The following is a 25,180-nucleotide window of genomic DNA, read 5'->3' on the forward strand; positions in this document are numbered from 1 at the left end:
TCTAAGTTCTAGGGGACTGATGACCTCAGAAGTTAAGTCCCATAGTGCTCACAGCCATTTGAACCAACCATTTACTGATGGGGACCTGATGGCATAACGGTACCTCACGGACATCCTGTGTCCTCGTGGAGTACCTCTGATGCTATTGTATCGTCGAGCCATCTTTCAAGAGGACAATAGTCGTCCACAGGATGTCGGTGTCACTATGAACCGTGGGTGATGCTGAGATACTTCATGGCCGGGAAGATCCCAGATCTGTCCCGATAGAGCAATTTTGGATCTAGCTTGACGTCAACCCATTACCAGCGCCAGAGGCAAAGACATCGAGGACCAGTTACAACAACTGTGGGCCACCTTTCGCACAAGAGAACATCATCGATCGAATCAGGGCAAGCATTTAGGCCAACTAAGGTGCAGCTTCATACTGACAAATGAGCCCGTACTGCCAAGTCATTTGTAAATTTAGCTCGACTTTGTAATAACTGAAATATCATCACATACCCTCTCACCCCCTTAATTTTCAGTTGCCTCACCTGCTTCTGGGTGCCTCACTTATTTTGTCAGGTAGTGTACTTCGTTCCTGTTCTCTTTGATCAGGTCATACGAGTACGCAGATATTCAGGTAGTGCTAAGAATTTCTTGGAGAAAAGTACTCTGAAAGTAGATGTGACTTGAGACTGTAGGGCGAACCTGGATGACCGTAGATGCGCTGCAGCTGGTCGCGAACTTGCTGGCTGCTGATCTCGTGCCGCAGGTCGTCGAAGGTGTGCGCCTCGGAGAGGTTGCAGAAGCGGCGCCAGCTGTTGTAGTGCGGGATGCCGTGGTCGCGCGAGCGCTGCACGTTCATGGCGGCCAGGTCGAGCGCGACGGCGTGCGCCACCTCGAACAGGTGCTCGGTGAGCTCCGTGTTGAGCGTCTGGCCGGGCACCTTCAGCTTGGCCGGCACGTAGAAGAGGCCGCGCATCAGCGGGTCCACGCCGCCCTCCTCCACCAGCCGCCACGGCGCGAAGAACGCCTTCGACAGCGGCACGTGCCCTTCGGGGATGGGCTGCAACGGAAAACCACACGCGGCGTTTTAGATCAGTCGCTAGGAATCTCAACGCACCACAGAACATCAGGTTAAATGCACGAGAAAATGAATATTGTAGATTTTATTAAAATCTTTGTTTGTCTGAGATCGCAACGTAGAAAACAGTCATTACTAATTTCAACCGCATAATCGGTCATCTTAAGATGAGCATTCGAAGTCTACATCTCGAGAACAAGCAAAAATCTTATTACTGCAGTGTTTACATCTTTTAGGAAATGTCAACCTACACTCGAGTTTACAATATACCGGGTGATCAAAAAGTCAGTATAAATTTGAAAACAATAAATCACGCAATAATGTAGATAGAGAGGTACAAATTGACACACATGCTTGGAATGACATGGGGTTTTATTAGAACCAAAAAAATACAAAAGTTCAAAAAATATCCGACAATAGCGCCTCATCTGATCAGAATAGCAATAATTAGCATAACAAAATAAGACAATGCAAAGATGATGTAATTTACAGGAAATGCGCAATAAGTCCACCATCATTCCTCAACAATAGCTGTAGTCGAGGAATAATGTTGTGAACAGCACTGTAAAGCATGACCGGAGTTATGGTGAGACATTGGAATCGGATGTTGTCTTTCATCATCCCTAGAGATGTCGGTCGATCACGATACACTTGTGACTTCAGGTAACCCCAAAGCCAATAATCGGACGGACTGAGCTCTGGGGACCTGGGAGGCCAAGCATGACGATACACTTGTGACTTCAGGTAACCCCAAAGCCAATAATCGGACGGACTGAGCTCTGGGGACCTGGGAGGCCAAGCATGACGAAAGTGGCGGCTGAGCACACGATCATCACCAAACGACGCGCGCAAGAGATCTTTCACGCGCCTAGCAATACTTTTTTTTGGTTCTAATAAAACCCCATGTCATTCCAAGCATGTGTGTCAATTTTTACCTCTCTATCTACATTATTCCGTGGTTTATTAAGTTTTCAAATTTATACTGACTTTTTGATCACCCGGTGCATATCTAAAAGTATTGTACGAGTGCTATTTCTTTTTATTTTCCTACTTCGCGATCTTAGAGAGATAAAAGTATTGAAAAAACCTGGAACATTGAAGTTATATGTCGGAGTCTCCCCCTGAGCTAGGTAATTACAAACGCGAAAATTTGTTGAGGTTGTATAACTCCTACTTCTCTAGATCACCCGTCGAAAGAGTACCCAGACCGATTTAATTCCTGCCGTATACACCGTGGCGACAAAAGTCATGGGCTACAGATATGCACATACACAGATGGCGTTAGTGTCACGTACATAAGGTATAAAAGAGCTGTGCATTGGGGGATCTGTCATTTGTACTCAGACGATTTATGTGAAAAGATTTCCCACTGATTATGGCCACACGAAGTTAATTAACAGACTCTGAAGGCGGAATGGTAGTTCGAGCTAGACGCATGGGACATTCCATTTTGGAATTCGTTAGCGAATTAACTATTCCGAAATCCATAGTGTCAAGAGTTTGCCGAGATTACCACATTTCAGACATTACCTCCCACCACGCAGCGGCAGACGGCCTTCACTTAACGACAACGAGCAGTGGCGTTTGTATATAGTTACCAGTGCTAACAGACCAGCAACAGTGCGCGTAATAACCGCTGAAATCAATGTGGGACGTACGGCGAACGTATCCTTTAGGACAGCGCGACGAAATTTGGTGTTAGTGGGCAATGCAGCAGACAACCGGCCCGAGTGCTTTTGCTAACAGCACGACGTCGCCTGCAGTGCCTCTCCTGGGCTCGTGACCGTGCTGGTTGGACCCTAGACGACTGGAAAACTGTGGCCTGGTCAGATGAGGCCTATTTCAGTTCATATGAGCTCTTAGTAGGATTAGAGGGTGGCGCGAACGCCGCAAAGCCACAGAGCTAAATTATCACCAAGGCACTGTCCAAACAAGTGGTAGCTCCATAATTATGTGGTTTGCGTTTACACGGAATGGACTATGTCCTCTGGTCCACCTGAACGGATCATTAACTTGTAGACCATTTATAGTCATTCATGGACGTCATGTTCCCCAACAAAGATGGTTTCTTACGGATGACAATGCGCCATGGCAGAACATTCTGGACAGTTCGAGCGAATGATTTGTCCACCAATGTCACCCGACGTGAATCCCATCAAACATTTATGGGGCATGCGAGAGGTCAGTTCGTGCAAAAAATCCTGCACCCGCAAGCCTTTCGCAATACTGGACGGCATGGCTCCATATTTCGGCAGGAGACTTCCAATGACTTGTTGAGCCCATGCCACGTCGAGTTTCTGCACTTCACCGGGCATAAGGAAGTCCGACACGGTATTAAGAGGCATCCCATTACTTTTCTCACCTCGGTGTAAGTGATGTCAGCACAGTATTTGGCCGTGCGGTTAAAGGCGCTGCAGTCTGGAACCGCAGGACCGCTACGGTCGCAGGTTCGAATCCTGCCTCGGGCATGGATGTTTGTGATGTCCTTAGGTTAGTTAGGTTTAACTAGTTCTAAGTTCTAGGGGACTAATGACCTCAGAAGTTGAGTCCCATAGTGCTCAGAGCCAGCCAGCACAGTATTTTCGGTTGCAGCTTGAATTAACAACTGTAAACAACAGACGTGTCTTCTATCAGTCAGCTGTGGACAGACAGTGTTTAGCAGTGGACGTTCGGTAGCGTGTGTCAATGTTGTTTCGTCACTAAACATAATGTAGGAATGAAATGAACACCTCAAAATCAAGTGCTCCAGGCAGTGTTCTGAGTGTTCTGAAAAACAGAAAAGCCCGTGCAAAGTTTGTCCCGCACACCTGGACTCCTGAACAAAAAACGACTCGTGGATACCTGACTGAACTGGAAAACGCAGACGACCGTTTTCTTTATGATATCGTTATCGGTGTCGAGTCTACCACAAAGACATAAAGTACAGAATGAGTCTTCGATGGTTCGCAAAGACCGATGAAAGTGTGAATGCGATGTGCGCAAGTCATCTCGTTGGACTTTTCTGACAGTTTCACGTGGTTCTACGATCGTTCTAAGCGCTGTACTCGAGTTGAAGGTTGACTAAGTATAACTCCTGAAGCACTAACTAACATCTTAATATTTCTTTTTTTTCTCGAAACTTTTTGGTCTGTTGGTTTGTAGAGCTACTTCCACATCCATATCACCAGTTATTTTCTATCACGTACAGCTTTTTCCTTATGGAATAAAGTTTGTTTTCTTTCTTTCTTTTCTGAGTTTCAGGAGTTGTATTAAGATAGCAAGGTGCCTACACGAAGATACCATGATTTTCATGTAGGTGGATTATTTGGCCAAGGCTAAAACATCACGGTGTAAAAGTTTGGCCAAATATGACAGCTTTGTCCCTGATACTAAAAATATTTTGCATGAACCACTATTAGGTCACAGGCAATACTGTTTCCACTGTCATATATCATATTCGGCTTAATGAGGCAGATTATAAGGGCTATTCCACATGATGGATCCTGCTATAAATAATTTTCCACGAAATGTCCTTTCACCAGTCAAGAAAAATTGGAAGTTGGTAGTTTTGTCTTTACATTCGAACATTTACGAAAGAGGAAGAGTTTGAGAATGTAACGAATGTAGGAGAGAAAGATGCATGGAACATCTTCAGTTCTGTTTCTGAAAAACTTCCAGGGGATCAGAAATATCCGAATTGTAAGAAAATGGTCAAAACCATCTTGAGAAATTTCAAGAAACTGGGTTGTGGCATGAGTATAAAAGTCCACTTCCTATAGTAACATATTCACTACTTCCTTGAAACTATGAGAGATTACAATGAACAGCAACGAGAAACCTTTCACCAGAACCTTAAGAAGACGCAGAAAAGGTACTGGGCAAGATGAAATTGGCGTTTGAAGGCTGAATATTGTTGAATATTTAAGAGGGACAGTAAAGATGAAATCAAAAAAAGTCTGAAAATTAAATGTAAAACGGTACTCACAATGTAGCTAAAAGAACTTATTGCTTATAATATTTTTAGTAGAAACCTAAAAATAAACCAATCAGTATGATAAGGTAAACGTTCATTGAGATTTTACTTTGATATTTGTGCTTCAATTACTTAAATCTTTAAAATGTTGGATATTCTTTTGTGAAAAATCCTGACGTGACAGAATTAAATTACAGTAATTTTCAGGCTCAGTATCACAAACAGGTTCTACACAATCTGTTTTTGTCAAATCATTAAAAAATACGGGCTTGTGTACCTGCAGACTACCTTGAGGTGCATCTTAGAGGATACTCCGCATAGGTTTGTTCAAGTTCTGCATGACGCACAAATAGAAGGTTCGCATAAACGCCACTGTGCACGTCAGACTAATTAATATTGCCTTTCCAGTCACTGAGGAACCGAATAGTAGGGGACTGTCGTAGAATCCTAGATTCATCAGTTATCACTGGTCCTTGAAACACTGTAACTAGAATTTCGTGCTGTAGAAGATGTCTTTCTTGAAGCATCTTCCGGTTTAGATTCCTCAGTAATTCCGTGACGCTCTCGTATAAGTCAAACAACGTGTTATCTTCCGTGCTGCTCTTCCTCATCTGCTTTCCTCATCCTGCATTAATCCTGTTGGATTAATATTCTAGAATGTGTCGCAGGAATATTTTGTGCACAGTCTCCCTTGTAAGGTGTAAAACGTGAGTGTGTTTCCTCTGTATTCTACCAATCACCTGTTTACCCCTATTTCTTACACCCAGGAACTATTAGTCTCAAGTATTTACATGGCTTGTTTGACTCCAGATGTGGCTGTTTGACATTATAACCAAGGATAATACGTTTCTGCGCTGTGCAAAATGCACAGTCTTACATTCTCGAACAATTACTGCTTTCTTGTTTTCGCAAACATTGAAGAACATGTGGTAGCACACATGAATTCTCTTCACGACGAAATTACTTTACAGTCGGTAAAGAAAACTCTGTATAGGCTTAGCTTGGCCTGCTTTATATACTTGTGAAATTATGGTTAGATTATCTGGCTTTGCTATGACCGCGAGATAAGGTTAAGTCTTCATCAGTCATCAGCACACTGTAGCTGTCTTGTCTCACTTAAATAGCATTCCAGATCGCATCATTCTGCTGGAAAATTGTGTACCACTAAAAGTCATCAGTTAATAACCCGACTACTTGGTTCCCACGTCCTTGAATCTCGGAAAGAAAACAGTGTAATATATCTGTAAAGTAAGAAAATCAAATGGCATCTCACATTTATAGCAAACTAGTTTCCATGCAAAAGCAACTGTTGATTCACCTCTGCTGCTATTACCGAACAGTACGCTTCAAGGTATAAACATACTGTTCCAGTCAAATTCTTCGAGAAATATAACCTTATGTAATCTGGAATTATATCCACCAAATCCAAGTTATGAACAGTACAGCACAAACGAGACTGTTTTCGCATGACAAGTTTCTCAATCAATATTGACTTCCCGATGTGTTTATCACCATACAAATATTACTGCCGTTTCCGTACCTTGGTCAATTGAAAGGATTCGTTGTATCACGAAACGACGTGGTACGTCCAGCCAGGATAAAGTATAACACACCACCTCACAGCTTCTGTAGGTCGCTTCAATTTATGAATTTATGTCTGAAGCTCTCAAACTACTCTCAATAAAACAGATCTAACAGCAATTGCTAACCAGAAAACGATCTCTATAGTCAGTCTCCAAGGGTGTTTAGCACACCTATATCATCGAACAACAAACGAAAGATTATTTTCATTACAGTTAATAATAGGTTCACTGTTATTCTTTGTAGATTATAATGAACATAACCTTCTTCTTCTTATATCATTTTACGGCTTACACTACCTTCGATATACGTTCAATCCCCAAATGTGTCCTATAAACATAAACGTTTACCTTATTAATGATTATCTTCTGATACACATTTTTAAAAACACCTGAGTACAACACTTAAACTCTAGATTAAATATGCTACTAAATTGTGTGATTCACGTCAGCATAGGGTCCAAACGTGGTACAGGTGTTATCATAATCCTACGTTTCCACGTTCCTCTCTTGTATAGACCACGACGTCCCATTCTCATCTTTTGACGTGATATTCATGTACTAGTTAGCGTCACTGTCCGAAGTCATATCTATACTTCTGGCACGTATGCTATAAATTTTTCTAGGCTGTAAATGTATGATATTAAAGATGAAATGGTGTGAAACTGTGTGCCGGACAGAGACTCGAACTCGGGACTTCTGCCTTTCGCGGTCAAGGAGTGCTATTTCTGCAAAGTTGGCAGAAGTGTTTCTGTGTAGTCTGGAAGGTAGGAGACGAGGTACTGGCAGAATTGAAGCTGTGAGGACAGGTCATGAGTCTCACTTGGGTAGCACAGTTGGTAGAGCACTTGCTTTCGAAAGGCAAATTCCCCGGTCAAGGAGTGCCAGCTCTGCAAGGTTCGCAGAAGAGCTTCTGTGAAGTCTGGAAGGTAGGAGACGAGGTACTGTCAGAACTGAAGGTGTTCTTAGAGCGTAGTACATATGATAAAGAAGCAACAGATGTGAAATATTTGTCACTTATGGTCAATGTCAAAGAATACAGAGTGTAAAGGTTATAAGCGCAGATATTTTTATTGGTACATCAACATGTACACAAAACAGAGTGTTGGTTGTCTTCCGAAAAACACGCCACAAACTTCGTGATCTAATGTATTCTGCAAGGTCGTACTGCAGCACTAAGTGAGTGGACTACAACTGTCAGTATAACTAACGTTTTGCGTCCAAGTGCCCACACTTCAGCACCTATCGTGCTGCCCAGGGGAAAATAGGCATTAATGGCTTGCTCTTGCCACATGTATGTGAAGGTACTAACCAACCTAAATACATCCGACGAGTAATGGCTGTACTCAGTAGTCCGTAAATGATGTATATACTGGTGAAATGTTTTGCAGTACACCGTTCTCAGTCTCCAATAAACATATTTGCAGTTATAACCATTACACCTTACGTAAGACATTTTGTAATAAGAGGTCGAAGATCATGTGTTAAACAAAAGTTTTTGTATTTCAGCAAATATCTCCGTTGGTGTTCTTTTATGAAAACTGGAGCTACATCCGCTGCTTCCCCGATCCACTGGTAACAGCATTCTCGTTCCCCGACGACGAACTAATTCAACAGGTCGTCGTTACAACTTACAACAACAAGATCGATTGGAATGCTGCAAAGTTAGTTGCACAGAGTATCTGCTACTGCAAGCCTAATGGTGGTGAACTCTTACAAGGAAAACTCCCCTTCACACATCATCAAATTTAGTGGTAAGATGGCCCAGTGGATAGGCCGTCAAAAACTTCAAGCATGAAAACAGGGAGAAGATATACTGAACTGTGAACGGTCTAAGGATAGCAAGTACATTATAGAGCAAAGTGGAACATCAACGGCGGCGTGTGTAAGTGGTCACGGACTGCCAAGTGGGAGAGCCGTGTTCGAGAGTCCCTCGTGTTTCTTTTTTTCCCACAACATTATGAAATGTCCGTCCGGTCATTGAAACGTTTGTTCTCTTTCTGTAGTTTTGGCAGCTGTCATACTACAGTATGATCATAGAATGAGTTGCTGCTGCAACTACATACACACATCAAAATAAGTTTTACATCACCTCAGTTCCGAGAGTTTCGGAACTTGTACAGAAAACTGGAATAGATATCAATATAAACATCATTTATTGCTCATGAAAACAACTCATTGCACGTTGTACCACCATACAGCGAGACCTTCAGAGGTCGTTGTCCAGATTGCTGTACACACCGGTACCTCTAATACCCAGTAGCACGTCCTCTTGCATTGATGTATGCCTGTATTCGTCGTGGCATACTATCCACAAGTTCATCAAGGCACTGTTGGTCCAGATTGTCCCACTCTACAACGGCGATTCAGCACAGACCGCTCAGAGTAGTTGGTGGGTCACGTCGTCCACAAACAGCCCTTTTCCATCTATCCCAGGCACGTTCGACAGGGATAGTGTCTGGAGGACATGCTGGTCACTCTACTCGAGCGATGGGGTTATCTGAAGGAAGTCATTCCCAAAAATTGCACGATGGGGGCGCGAATTCTCGTCCATGAAGACGAATACCTCACCGGTATGCTATTGGTCGGAGGATGACATTCATGTATCGTACGGCGGTTACGACGCCTTCCATGACGACCAGCGGCGTACGTCGGCCTCACATAATGCCATCCTAACACAGTAGGGAACTTCCACCTTGCTGCACTCGCTGGACAGTGTGTCTAAGGCGTTCAGCCTGACCAGGTTGCTTCCAAATACGTCTCCGAAGATTGTCTCGTTGAAGGCATATGCGATGGCCATCGGTCAAGACAACGTAATACCAATCCTGAGCCGTCCATTCGGCATGCTGTTGGGCCCATCTGTACCACGCTGTATGCGATCGTGGTTGCAAAAATGGACCTCGCCTTGGACGTCGGGGGTGAAGTTGCGCTTCATGCAACCTACTACGCACAGTTTGAGTCGTAAAACGACGGCCTGTGGCTGCACGGAAAGCATTATTCAACATGGTAGCGTTGCTGTCAGGGTTCCTCCGAGCCATAATCGGTAGGTAGCGCTCATTCACAACAGTAGTAGCCCTTGGGTGGCCTGAGCAAGGCATGTTATCGACAGTTCCTGTCTCTCTCTTTATCTCCTCCATGTTCACTCTGAGACGCCTGGACACTTCCCCTGTTGAGAGCCCTTCCTGGCACAAAGTAGCAATGCGGACGCGATAGAACCGCGGTATTGACCGTCTAGGCGTTGTTGAACTACAGACGAGCCGTTACCTCGTCCCTGGTGGAATGACTGGAACTGATCCGCTGTCGGGCCCCCTATGTCTAATAGGCGTTGTTCATGCATGGTTTTCTACACCTTTGGACGGGTTTAGTGACATCTCTGGACAGTGAAAAGGACCGTGTCTGCGATACAATATCCACTGTCAACGTCTATCTTCAGGAGTTCTGGGAACTGGAGTTATGCAAAACATTTTTTGATGTGTGTGATGAATAGTGAGAACAGGCGAGATAACACACATACGTCACACAGAAATGAAAGCAACAAACAAACGGGCGTGAACTATGTTACAACAAAGGAATTAGAGAGTCAAAACTTCCAAAATGTAACGCATCATCAGAAACGTTAAAACATTTGTTTTGGCAGAAAACAGAGAAACTGTGTGATTGTGGTGAAACTGTTGCCGTCATTTGTTGAAGCTTACATTACAAACTACTATGTTTTCATCATTTTCTTGGAGTGACCAATTCATATTCGTACGACCGCCTATACCGGGCAAGGAGGCATACTTCACTCATTCATCAGGCGTACAAATTAGGTGCGTCGGTACGAGAATCCCAACACGTACTGTCACTAACGCCGTGTATGACACAACAGACGTGTTTACCAGTGGAGGATTCGGTTGACCTGTCATCTTGACATCAAACATTTGCGGTTTCCATTCGAAAGCTACTTCCTTTTGGCTGCTAATAGAGTAGTTGTGCAGAATCAACTGTCATAGGTCCCTTCCTTACACCTTGCTGTTGCATATGGACGTTACACTACAACACAGACACTAATTTGAACACAGCGAACAGAGGGGGAAAAAATTGACACGCGAGAGGTTTGAACACGATGACGTTGCTTTGTGTAATTGCTCTGTATTGCACTTCATGTCCTTGGACCGTTCACTCTTCCTATTTTGCTTTTTTTTCACAGTTCAGTTTTAGGCGGCCTGTCCACTAGGCCCTTTTACCACTAAATCTGAGGAGGGTGCGATGGGTAGTTTCCCTTGTTAGAAGAGTTTAAGTAGGAGCACACACATTATTCACGATGCCTAACGGTGTTGCGTGTCAAAATATATATTTCGACATTAGGAATGGTTTTATGAGATGACTGTGGTTTACATATTATAACCTCAACGGTCCTTCTCAGAGACACCCCGAAGAAATTGTATATTATGGCCTCTCGGCCAAGGAGGTCTCCCAATCAGGGTGGGAAATACGGGTTCTCTTTCATTGATTAGAACCTAAAGTAACTATTTCGTCTGAAGCTTTGAACACTGGTGATGGTGAGAAAACTGACACGCCAGCTACTGATAATCTTCGAGAAATGGTGCGGGAAGAACAGAATATTGCTGGCATTCCTTTAATTTTTTTCGTATGGTAGACGGAAATATGAAAGTGCAACGATGTGCTGAGTGCACAAAACAGCGATCGTCCCTTGTGGTGGTGAGGCATGATCAACCGGAACCTTAACGGCTATACATTCCGTTACGTTTCCTTGCTGACAAAAATCGAACCATTGGCCCATCAAAATGACCCACAAATCTGTATACTATCTGATTTGACCAGCCGGCCAAATGTAGACCCACAATGAGGCCCCTTTCAAAGACTGTGACCTGCTGATAATGCTGTCTGACTCGATACGCAGCATCTCGATGTTTTTCACAGTGATCACTCAACAATTGACGTTGTTCACGCCCCGCATATACCCTACCAGGCGTAGGAACAACAATAAACACGAACAACAGCAACGCACTGCTACCTACCACAGAGAACTGCAGCTCTAAGCCGGCCGAAGTGGCCGTGCGGTTAAAAGCGCTGCAGTCTGGAGCCGCAAGACCGCTAAGGTCGCAGGTTCGAATCCTGCCTCGGGCATGGATGTTTGTGATGTCCTTAGGTTAGTTAGGTTTAACTAGTTCTAAGTTCTAGGGGACTAATGACCCCAGCAGTTGCGTCCCATAGTGCTCAGAGCCATTTGAACCATTTTTTGCAGCTCTAATCATTTACATACCCGCCGATGTAGTGGACGTGTACGAAGTTACATTTTCATTCGACTATGTCTTCGGCCGAACCGGTCGTTAGAATAAAATGTACGTAATCTCGATTCTGCTCTGTCCATTAAGAGTGTTGACAGTAATGCGAGATGTCTCACTTCTTTTGTATGAATACAGCTGAGGTCTTATTTTCATTGAGATAACCATACATTATTTTCGTATAGAATGATAACAATTCGTGGAGGAGTATGGTACCTAGGTACACATGCATACCAATGCTGTAATTAGTGAGACAACCAAATCAAGACAACTCTGTGCACAATAATCCGCATAAAATCAGAAAACGATTAAAGATACAGACTTGTTTAAAAAATAATTGGACCTCATTTATTTATCCACCTCAGTTGCACTCTCTGTCCAGTATGAGTAGTTTCGATCACATTCGATCATCTTCAGCTCAGGGTGGTTACATAAGCCACCAGGAACAATACAGTAGAACGTACTGACTCACAGGTGCATCATTCTTCTTCTTAACTAACAATTTTCGATTGGTTGGAGGCTCTTCATCTGTACCTGTAAAAACGTAACTTTTTCGCTTCAGAATTAGACATTCCTGCATTTTGTATAGTTTGTTTTAATAATGTCAATTGCGGTATTCCAAGTGAAACCTTTCCTTAAAATCTTCATGGACATGGCTTTTGCTTCTCTGACTCTTGGTTTTATGTCTTTGCTTTTTCTGTCTTCACTTATATTATCTCCTAAATATTTATATGATCTTGTTCGTTTTATTTTGTTTCTTTTAATTTTTATATTTCGTTCTGATTCTTCGGATACAGGAGTATTTCTGTGTCTTTTGAGCTAATTTTCATTTTTTATCCATCTCTTAGTACCACATCCACAACTCCAAAGATCCCTTGGAAATTTGTTTCCTCTAAAGCCATGACAGTTATGCCGTCCCAATTCTAAGTATATGTATAATTTTTCAGTTTTTTCTGATATCTGTACCCCATTATTAATGATACAGCAGATGACTACCTAGTCTTCTTTAGTCACTAGAGCTAACTACCTCGATCGAAACATCCGCTCACAGTTTCTCTCTGAAAGACTTGAGCGTTTTTTGCCCTACAGCGAAGAGCGTGCTTTTTCGCGAAGTCGATTATCTGTACCTTCAGTTCCGGAGCATTATGTGTCTTACTGATATTCTACATCTACATCTACATCTATACTCCGCGAGCCACCTTATGGTGTGTGGCGGAGGGTACTTATTGTACCACTATCTGATCCCCCCTTCTCTGTTCCATTCACGAATTGTGCGTGGGAAGAACGACTGCTTGTAAGTCTCCGTATTTGCTCTAATTTCTCGGATCTTTTCGTTGTGATCATTACGCGAGATATATGTGGGCGTTAGTAATATGTTGCCCATCTCTTCCCGGAATGTGCTCTCTCGTAATTTCGATAATAAACCTCTCCGTATTGCGTAACGCCTTTCTTGAAGTGTCCGCCACTGGAGCTTGTTCAGCATCTCCGTAACGCTCTCGCGCTGACTAAATGTCCCCATGACGAATCGCGCTGCTTTTCGCTGGATCATGTCTATCTCTTCTATTAATCCAACCTGGTAAGGGTCCCATACTGATGAGCAATACTCAAGAATCGGACGAACAAGCGTTTTGTAAGCTACTTCTTTCGTCGATGAGTCACATTTTCTTAGAATTCTTCCTATGAATCTCAACCTGGCGCCTGCTTTTCCCACTATTTGTTTTATGTGATCATTCCACTTCAGATCGCTCCGGATAGTAACTCCTAAGTATTTTACGGTCGTTACCGCTTCCAATGATTTACCACCTATGGCATAATCGTACTGGAATGGATTTCTGCCCCTATGTATGCGCATTATATTACATTTATCTACGTTTAGGGAAAGCTGCCAGCTGTCGCACCATTCATTAATCCTCTGCAGGTCTTCCTGGAGTACGTACGAGTCTTCTGATGTTGCTACTTTCTTGTAGACAACCGTGTCATCTGCAAATAGCCTCACGGAGCTACCGATGTTGTCAACTAAGTCATTTATGTATATTGTAAACAATAAAGGTCCTATCACGCTTCCTTGCGGTACTCCCGAAATTACCTCTACATCTGCAGATTTTGAACCGTTAAGAATGACATGTTGTGTTCTTTCTTCTAGGAAATCCTGAATCCAATCACAAACCTGGTCCGATATTCCGTAAGCTCGTATTTTTTTCACTAAACGTAAGTGCGGAACCGTATCAAATGCCTTCCTGAAGTCCAGGAATACGGCATCAATCTGCTCGCCAGTGTCTACGGCACTGTGAATTTCTTAGACAAATAGGGCGAGCTGAGTTTCACATGATCTCTGTTTGCGGAATCCATGTTGGTTATGATGAAGGAGATTTGTATTATCTAAGAACATCATAATACGGGAACATAAAACATGTTCCATTATTCTACAACAGATTGACGTAAGCGAAATAGGCCTATAATTATTCGCATCTGATTTATGCCCCTTCTTGAAAATGGGAACGACCTGCGCTTTCTTCCAGTCGCTAGGTACTTTACGTTCTTCCAGAGATCTACGATAAATTGCTGATAGAAAGGGGGCAAGTTCTTTAGCATAATCACTGTAGAATCTTACGGGTATCTCGTCTGGTCCGGATGCTTTTCCGCTACTAAGTGATAGCAGTTGTTTTTCAATTCCGATATCGTTTATTTCAATATTTTCCATTTTGGCGTCCGTGCGACGGCTGAAGTCAGGGACCGTGTTACGATTTTCCGCAGTGAAACAGTTTCGGAACACTGAATTCAGTATTTCTGCCTTTCTTCGGTCGTCCTCTGTTTCGGTGCCATCGTGGTCAACGAGTGACTGAATAGGGGATTTAGATCCGCTTACCGATTTTACATATGACCAAAACTTTTTAGGGTTCTTGTTTAGATTGTTTGCCAATGTTTTATGTTCGAATTCGTTGAATGCTTCTCTCATTGCTCTCTTTACGCTCTTTTTCGCTTCGTTCAGCTTTTCCTTATCAGCTATGATTCGACTACTCTTAAACCTATGATGAAGCTTTCTTTGTTTCCGTAGTACCTTTCGTACATGATTGTTATACCACGGTGGATCTTTCCCCTCGCTTAGGACCTTAGTCGGTACGAACTTATCTAAGGCGTACTGGACGATGTTTCTGAATTTTTTCCATTTTTGTTCCACATCCTCTTCCTCAGAAATGAACGTTTGATGGTGGTCACTCAGATATTCTGCGATTTGTGCCCTATCACTCTTGTTAAGCAAATATATTTTCCTTCCTTTCTTGGCATTTCTTATTACACTTGTAGTCATTGATGCAACCACTGACTTATGATCACTGATACCCTCTTCTACATTCACGGAGTCGAAAAGTTCCGGTCTATTTGTTGCTATGAGGTCTAAAACGTTAGCTTCACGAGTTGGTTCTCTAACTATCTGCTCGAAGTAATTCTCGGACAAGGCAGTCAGGATAATGTCACAAGAGTCTCTGTCCCTGGCTCCAGTTCTGATTGTGTGACTATCCCATTCTATACCTGGTAGATTGAAGTCTCCCCCTATTACAATAGTATGATCACGAAACTTCTTCACGACGTTCTGCAGGTTCTCTCTGAGGCGCTCAACTACTACGGTTGCTGATGCAGGTGGTCTATAGAAGCATCCGACTATCATATCTGACCCACCTTTGATACTTAACTTAACCCAGATTATTTCACATTCGCATTCGCTAATAACTTCACTGGATATTATTGAATTCTTTACTGCTATAAATACTCCTCCACCATTGGCGTTTATCCTATCCTTGCGGTATATATTCCATTCTGTGTCTAGGATTTCGTTACTGTTCACTTCCGGTTTTAACCAACTTTCCGTTCCTAATACTATATGCGCACTATTTCCTTCAATAAGCGATACTAATTCAGGAACCTTGCCCTGGATACTCCTGCAGTTTACCAATATTACGTTAACTTTTCCTGTTTTTGGTCTCTGAGGACGGACGTTCTTTTTCAACGATGCTGATGTGCTCTCTGGTAAGCCGTCAGGTATTTTATCGTTTCGCCCAAGGGGGGGTCCCTCTAACCTAAAAAACCCCCGTGTGCACGCCACACGTACTCTGCTACCCTAGTAGCTGCTTCCGGTGTGTAGTGCACGCCTGACCTGTCTAGGGGGGCCCTACAGTTCTCCACCCAATAACGGAGGTCGATGAATTTGCAACCATTATAGTCGCAGAGTCGTCTGAGCCTCTGGTTTAGACCCTCCACACGGCTCCAAACCAGAGGACCGCGATCGACTCTGGGCACTATGCTGCAGATATTAAGCTCAGCTTGCACTCCGCGTGCGATGCTGGTTGTCTTCACCAAATCGGCCAGCCGCCGGAAGGAACCAAGGATGGCCTCAGAACCCAAGCGGCAGGCGTCATTCGTTCCGACATGTGCTACTATCTGCAGCCGGTCACACCCAGTGCGTTCAATAGCTGCCGGAAGGGCCTCCTCCACATTACGGACGAGACCCCCCGGCAAGCACACCGAGTGCACACTGGCATTCTTCCCCGACCTACCCGCTATTTTCCTGAGGGGCTCCATAACCCGCCTAACGTTGGAGCTCCCTATAACTAATAGGCCCGCCCTCTGTGACTGTCGGGACCTTGCCGGAGAATCGGCCACTGGCGCAACAGGCGAGGCATCCTGTGGTGGCTCGGAAACGATGTCATCACCACTAGGAAGCACCCCGTACCTGTTGGAAAGGGGTAAGGCAGCTGCCACGCGGCCAGATCCCACCTTCGCCTTTCGGCCAGGCACGCGCGAGCCCACCACTGTCCGCCATTCACCCTGGAGTGATGGCTGACCGGTAAGATGCTCACTGCCGGAAGACGCAGCGACATCAGGGGTTCCATGTGATTCCAAGGCCACCGAAGTAGGCATAGGTCTCACCACAGTTGCCCCAACGCCACTACGAGCCGACGCCTGCGCCTCGAGCTCGATGAGCCTAACAGACAAAGCCTCCACCTGCCCCCGAAGAGTGGCCAATTCTCCTTGCGTCCGCTCACAACAACCACAGTCCCTACACATGACTATGTTTACCCTACTCTACACGGTGACAAATTCCCAAGATAATCTTCTGATGAGCTACTCTGATAATCAAGAAACACTCACTGAAATACGAGACGCGAAAACTACGCTAGGTTTTCCCAGAAAAACTATTTAAAAGCTAAGCGCAGCAAATAAGTACAAAATAAATTTCTCTCCTAACGATCAAGAACTGTTAGTTTCTATGCAGAGCAGATAAACACAAATAGAATCCCTTCCTTAGTGGAAGGTCGTAAACAAAATGCAAAATAAACGCTTTATACAAACAGTACTCGCTGCTGCTGGTGCTCTCGCTCTGGCTGTCACAAGACAACTGCTGATTCAAGTGACTAGTGGCTAACGGCCGCGAAACAAACAAAAGACGGTTTTAGGGCGCTTTCTGTTCTAAACGATCAAGAAAACACTAAGAAATCTAACACGAAAACTACGTAAAGTTTTATCAAGAACTGTTAGTTACTATGCAGAGCAGATAAACACTAATAGAATCCCTTCCTTAGTGGAAGGTCGTAAACAAAATGCAAAATAAACGCTTTATACAAACAGTACTCGCTGCTGCTGGTGCTCTCACTCTGGCTGTCACAAGACAACTGCTGCCCGTAATGTCCATAAAAAGAAGTTGTCGGTGGTGGAGTGAGGCAGCCAAATGACCTCAGAGGGCATTCGATGTCTCCTCCAGAGGAGATAAGCTGCTCTGTGGACATTGTTCTTAGCGGCTCCATTCTCGCGAAAGTTCCGTTGTGAATGACGGCGTCCCAGTGGAATCGCGAGGTGGGTATCACTCTATACTGCTGACTGCTGATAAGATAAAATGTGACAGCTGAATCAGGAATCGCTGTATTATAAGCAAAAAATCACGAAACTCGTTTGGAAAAATCTAAACGCAGTTTAGCATAGAAACTACGGCAAATAGAATCAGTGGGCGATTCTGTAGACGTGTCAGAAACGCATGCTGTAATTTTCCAATAGTATTCTCTTACTTGGCATATACATATCTGGAGGTCTGTTTAAGATTTACTGGAAGCATAACCACAACTCTTCTGTGTTTCACAGATAACAGGTAAACGTCCTAAAATCGTATTTTATGTAGTATGTTAACGATCGTTTACCAATTCGACCAAGCACTTATATCTTCCTAGCTTTCTTGCTTAGCTTTATGCCTTAGGTGATTATCGCTTGAGTAACAGCACCATAGACGCTAATCCCTGTCTCTTTCGTTGCACTCGCAGCATCAACAGTGTGTGGGCTGACAGACTGACGACTTATGATGCTTCCTGTACACGAAGCGCTTACAGCGAGCAAGATATGTGCCTTTTTCGTAGTCCATACCAAGAAAATTGAAGTTGGAAACAAGTGAAAACTTAAATTAACGTAATATTCAGCACGTAGCTGACGACTAAATAGTTTAGAAACATTTGAAAATTGGTGTCGACAGACCCATTCGTTATTTGCAGATAAACCCTCTGGGTACGTAGTTTCACTACGTTGCCTTCATAACCCGGACGATTTACAATTAAGGATTCTGAAGTGGAACCGCTACAAAAAAAATATATTATAACCTATTTTTCATGAATGTATTACAGAACTTAAATTATCAGAATGAATTTAAAATGTTTCCTTCATGGATTTAAGTAATGACAGTCAGTGCTTTACAATGCTGATAAAGAGTGCTGTTTTTGAAATAGGTACCCGCTACTGTTAGGCTTACACATGAATTGTCGATGAGCTACGCGTGGATGGGGTTAAGCGGCATGGTTCTGAAGAGTTTAGCTCGACTGGGCTCCAGTTTTCAGTTGTTTGGAGGGTGCTATTATGTAACTTAAGTTTAATAACATGTGGTGTCCCAAATCCCTGGAACACTGAGAATCTCTCGAAAACGCGGCAATTTTGGTACTATCTGTTATAATGAAATTACAGGAAACGACATATAGGCTCTTAAAGGCATTTAGAATTTAATGATAACGTGCATGATATGAGAGCATGCTGTTTCAAGGAACTGGTGCACAGAATATTTACACAAAAAATAGTTTCTGGTCGGATTTGTCATGATTTAATATGAAGTAACAACATAAAGGTGGCTAAAGCCTAGAGGACGTGGTAAAATGAAAGGCATAGACACGTGGCCGTCTGTGGAGGCGCTGTCTCATTAGTGAAGTGTTGCAGGTTCACATCCTGCTTTCTGTGTGCATTTTTCATTCTTCTTCATTTCACCTAAATGATTGTAGGATTTTCTTGTCAATATGTAAATATTAGCTGCCACATTCATTCAATCGAACAAATGGTGCCAACGAAAATGGACCAATGAATTGCAAGATCGCTATCTACATCACTGCCTAATTCGCTCTCAGTTTGATATCTATTTATTCGTGCGAAAATCTTTCCAGTTTGTGGGCTACATAGGTCCTTTATGTATTATCTATGAATGTGTGCAATAACATGCATATGTGCACTCTGATTTTCTTTTTGCCTAGGTCGTGTTTATGGGTATTGGAGTTCTTATTCATGTGTGTTGCAGACAAAATAACACATGTAACATACGGACAAGGGAAGAAAGGAAGGAATGAAGGAAGATTAGTACATAACCTCCTATTGAGATGTTTAGAGATGGAGCACAAGCTCGGATTATGGATTAACTGGAAAGAAAATCCTTCTTGTCCTTTCGAAGGAGCCATACCAATACTTTTCCTAAGCGACTTAGGTAAATCACGAAAAACTTACATCTGGATGGCCGTCGTCCTCCAGAATGAGAGCCCAGTGTGCTAATCACTGTGCTATCTCCCTCGGTATATGGGCAAGCCGGCAATGTGCAATTCAATGGCGCTGAAGAAGCAATTTTACTCTCGTCTATTTTCGTAAACGAACTGTGTGAGTTGCTTGTAACATAGGGGAGACTGGGGAACGTTGGCCATATTATTTTAAAAAAATTATATTGATTTTTTTTAAATATTTAAATTTATGAAATTATTGCTAAATATTTAGAGCAGTCTTACTGAATCTGGATCACAAGCATTAACCTTGAAAATATGAGTTAAAAAGTTCAAAAAAATTAATTACTGGACGTATGTCAAGTGGGCCAGTCTGCCCCTACCTCGGGGTAAGTTGGCCCAGAGGCTGGGGCACGTTTACCCGTGTAATATTTGGTAAGTTAAACTAGAATAACTTTCGGATATCAAAATAAAACGAATAGTTATCAAGAAACATACTTTAATGCACATCAAATCAAGTTGAAAATTTAGTTAAATGCTTAATATTTTAGTATGTCAACGGGAAAGCTTAAACTTACTAGGAATTATAGTGTCTTAATACAAACCAATCAACTTTAATCACTGTCCACATCCAAAGGATCAGCACAGTTATAACACTCATAAAATAGTCCACGGATTTCATTTTTCATGCATGTCTGACGAGCCCAAAACTTGCAGTTTGTGCACTGATTCCATTGTGCTCCAGGTTGACTGTTTGAAAAAGGCTTGAAACACCTTCGGATCAGTGAATCTTCATCTTCCTCACTGTCATCATCATCATCTTTATCATCGTCATCTTCCATTGGCTTCTTCTTGCGTTTTAGGCCTACTGCAGTTGATTTAGTTAATTTCATTCTACCATTGCTCCTACTTTCGTTTTGAAAATGTGCTTTATAGCCTGTGATTTAAGTTTTCTTTCCAATGATTTCGCCTTCTTTCTTTTGCACCTTTTTGTTCTTCCTTGAGAGCTTTTTTTACTGGAGTGTCTGTCACTGTGGCAGAAACTCTTTTCTTTTTCCCTGCTCCCATACTTATTTTGGGCTCTGCTTTTTCGAAAGGTCTGACCTCTTCTGGAGTTGGAAACGGTCTTACGTTTATCTCAGCTCGAGTTGATGGACTGTTTTCAGTGTTTGGGTCTGGCGTATCCTATTTAAGATTATAACAAACTTTACAGGTTGGTGTTTTCTTTTTAAAAAGCTTTTTATCTCGTGAATATGGCGATCTTTTGGCCTCTGAAACGTATCAAAATATGTTTAATTTCGAAAATTATGTAATAATTTCATAAACTCGACGAATTATAAATATTATTATCATTAAAAAAACAAATATTTCATCGAGTTAAAAAAATATATAGGACGGGGCAGGCTGGCCCGGGTGGCCATCGTGCCCCGTCGTCTCTGGGCCAACCTGCCCCATCGCCATGTTTACAATAAATTCAATTCGTCACAAAACCCAATGAAGCAATTTAGATTGTATGCCACATAGAAATAATCCTTAAACTAAGACGTTTAATTATACTACTCACCTCTTGCGCCTAAAGTAAGCAAACTTTACATAACACACATTTAACCGACGAGTAGAATTTTACTCACACACGCACAAAAACAGTTAATCAGCACAAGTTGTCCAAAACTGCTCCTCCGGCCATATTGCTCATGTAAAGGGAGCGGGACAGTGCTACCAACCTGCTGATTGATTCCCAGCACCATCTAGCGTCTATAGAATGAACTAACTCGACTGGGCCATCCTGCCCCTATGGCCAACGTGCCCCGGTCCCCCCTACGGCCGAAAATTATCGCTGAAGAGAGCTCTGCTGGCAAATCGTGATGAGAAGCACGTGCGTGTGATACACCAGTTCGTTTCCGAGCGTGCACCAACCACTATGGATACCATGTTTAGTATGTTTCACGGTGAGACGCTCGTCCTGTATGAGGACGGCTTTGTCGAACCCTAAAAACGTCTGCATAATTTTCACGTTCAGCTGTCTACAACTTGGTGAAATCAATGGAGACTCACCTGGAAGGTGGCGTTGAGGCGGTAGAGCACCGGGTTGATGAGCGAGTGTCCGAAGCGCAGCGCGGCGGTGGCGAACACGTTGCTGATGGAGGCCTCGAGGTTGGGGTCGTAGCCGCGGTACTCGCCCAGCATGGCCATGCCCTGCGGCCCCAGGATGTGCGGCAGCCAGTGCTTGTACGTGATGTGCTGCATCTCGCCGCCCACGATCTGCACACAGGACAGCAAGAAACCAGTGACCAAGCTGAAACACGCTGCGGGACTATAATTCCGCACGTGTAATTTCTCTCTGGATCACGTGGAGTATCTTCAAAAATATGTAACTGGCACTAGAGATAGTTGGCAAATATAATCGAGTATCACTTTAGGAAACACCAGAGATGAAGTACTGACGTTACCTTTGATGACTGAGGTAACACATCAGAAAAATCAAGACACTTTCATAGGATTTGTCGACCTAGGAAAAGCATTAGACATTTTAAAATTATATACACAGTGTTGAAAGGTATATGCTGAGATTCGATCAGGATAGAGCCAGTGAAAAATGTCGATAGTTCCCAACAGCAAGGTTGGACGAGTAGTACATCTTCAAGTAGTAAGATCTTTGACAGCTAACAGAGCTAGGTGCACGCGGTAAAAGTTTGAGTAGTGGTGAGGAGATGCGCAGAGACAGCAGACGTGTTTCGAGTCGGAGCTAGATGCCTGCAGGAGGCAGCCGGGTCGTGACAGCATCAAAATAAGAATTGGCGCTACGCACATAATAAGCTATATATTGAGCGAAACTCGGCACACACCTGGGGAAACTAGAAAGAATAATTAATAAAATAGGTTTCCTTTGGTTAAATATTGTCTAAAAGCAAGATAGAAATCCTATTGTTGATGCAATAAGCGTTTTGTGAAACTTTCTCGTAAATCCATGCTATAGAAGTTTTTTTTTTTTTGTTTTCCACATGTGCCTTAAAACTTTGAACAATAAATATTTTTAGATAAAAAAAAACTTCTATAGCATGGATTTACGAGAAAGTTTCACAAAACGCTTATTGCATCAACAATAGGATTTCTATCTTGCTTTTAGACTTTATTTAACCAAAGGAAACCTATTTTATTAATTATTCTTTCTAGTTTCCCCAGGTATGTGCCGAGTTTCGCTCAATATATAGCTTATTATGTGCGTAGCGCCAATTCTTACTTTGATGCTGTCACGACCCGGCTGCCTCCTGCAGGCATCTAGCTCCGACTCGAAACACGTCTGCTGTCTCTGCGCATCTCCTCACCACTACTCAAACTTTTACCGCGTGCATCTAGCTCTGTTAGCTGTCAAAGATCTTACTACTCGAAGATGTACTACTCGTCCAACCTTGCGGTTGGGCACTATCGACATTTTTCACTGGCTCTATCCTGATCGAATCTCAGCACATACCTTTCAGTGTTTAAAATTCTCTTAGAAAATAGATATAAGCTGCAGAGAAAGACGGGTGCTATACGAGGTGTCTCTCTCTTCGAATTAAGAAATTTTGTGAAAGGAAGGAGCTGCTGACTGATGAGATATAAACTTATTCATTGTTGACTGTGTTGTATAATGTTTGAGTTTAGTGGTCCAATCTGGACGTTTACAATGTAAATAAATAAATAACACATCTATAGAACAAATGTCGCTCTAGATAAATCTGGGACCGTTCCATTGAACAGGCACCTAAAATTAAGCTTTAAAAATAATTTTGTTTGGAGCAGGAAACAAAGCGACGCTTACCACTGACAACGGGCGTCGCGTCAAAGAAGTGATAAGCGCTGTTTGTCTGTGCTGAAGTCCAGCTACACAATGCAAAAACCACATTGCAAGTACCTACCGAAATGCAAGAGAAAATGCGTGTCACTACTCTCAGGAGGCACACTCTGTGTAGAAGACGTTACACAGTTCTTATTTTGATAGGGAACCAGTGTAACTTTTGGATAGAAAATATTTCAGGATCTGATGACTTTTAAATCTCTCGCTTCACGGTGTGGCAGGTAATCGTAGAGTTGCATAACCCATGCAACGATAACGTTTTACGGGTCGCCTCAGTTCGCCACGCACAATTTTCATCCTCCTACAAGAACGGCTGCGAGAAAATGCAACGTTCGCAACTGGGAGGGATGGTTTTGGTGCTCCACTGACGCTCACCAGGGTTTGTCGACCACGTGTACGAAAGCATGCATCACAGATACAGCATGGCCTCGCATGGAGCAACTCCTGTAGAGTACACAGGTCAGCTCATGCTCTCCCCCGTGTGCGTACCATGAAGCGCAAGATTTGAAAGCGACCCCGTGTACAATCATATAATTCATTCAAACAGCGCTTTTCTAGAAACGAGTTCCTCATCAAAACTTTGTCTGCTAAGAACCTTCTACAACCCTTAGAAACCAATAACAGGAATCTTCAAATACACTCTACAATAAGTACAAGAATCAAGAAGGAAAAATAACAGTAGAAAATCAAGAAGGAAGTAATCGGATCACGAAGTGTGTAATGCAGGTATGCAGTCTTTCTTGCCCACTGTCCAGTCTCTACGAAAATGAAGTGAAGGTGAAGCCGTACGATTAAAATCCTTGGTGAAAGGAATGCAATGAGAAGATTTGCTGCTGCCGTCCCTATCCTCAATGGCACTGCGGAAGACTTACAGAACTTGATGAAAAGAATGATGTATAATAAGGACAAAATACGAGCTGACACTAAAACAAATAAAGACTTATGAGGAGCAGCAGAAACGAAAAATGCGACAGAGCTAACTTTGAAATTAGGACCACTTAGCAGTTGAAGGAAAGAGTTCAGCCACCTAGGAAGTAAAATAATGTATGATAAACAATACATAGAGGATATAAAATGCGTAGTACCACAGGCAACGTGAGCAATTTTTACTAAAAGAAGTTATTAGTATTCGATTTAAGCATTAAAGTGAGGAAGAAATTTCTGAGAACATACGTTTGGACCACACCGTTGTAGAAATGGAATCCATGGAATGTGGTAAAATCGGAAAAGAAGAGAATCGAAGCATTTGAGATGTAGTATTACAAAAGGGTGCCGAAAATTATGTGGGTCGATAAGATTCGAAATGAACAGATTCGCCGCAGAATCGGCGAGGAAAGGAATATGCGGAAACCACAGAAAAAGAATAAGAGTCAGACCTATAGGATTAGCGAAAAACTTTCATAATAATTCTGGGGGCTGTAGAGTGTAAATGAAATGATGAAACGATCGTATGACATTGTTGGCCGGGAGACTCCATTTAGGGTTTTTCGGCCACCTGGTGTAAGTATTTCTATTTTACGCCACTTCTGCGACTTGCTCATCGATGAAGATAAGATGAAATGATTAATAGGACACGAAAACCCAATGTCCGAGCGAAAAAAATCTCCACCTCCACCTCTGCCCTGGATCGAGCCCCGTACGCTGCATTCTACACTGAAGAGCCAAAGAAACTCGT

The 25,180-nt window shown here is 42.9% G+C and overlaps 1 protein-coding gene across 1 annotated transcript in view; it reads right to left on the reverse strand.

The window, feature by feature from the left end:
- LOC126259176 (peroxidasin) overlaps positions 1–25,180 on the reverse strand; it is a 242,549-nt gene that overhangs the window by 35,102 nt on the left and 182,267 nt on the right. Inside the window, exons 16-17 of the mRNA XM_049955745.1 lie at positions 21,723–21,929; positions 691–1,048 (exon numbers count right to left, since the gene is read on the reverse strand). Coding sequence (XP_049811702.1) covers positions 691–1,048; positions 21,723–21,929 — 565 coding nt within the window. The remainder of the gene's footprint in view (positions 1–690; positions 1,049–21,722; positions 21,930–25,180) is intronic.

The sequence above is a fragment of the Schistocerca nitens genome, chromosome 5 (genome assembly GCF_023898315.1).
Source record: "Schistocerca nitens isolate TAMUIC-IGC-003100 chromosome 5, iqSchNite1.1, whole genome shotgun sequence".
NCBI lineage: Eukaryota > Metazoa > Arthropoda > Insecta > Orthoptera > Acrididae > Schistocerca > Schistocerca nitens.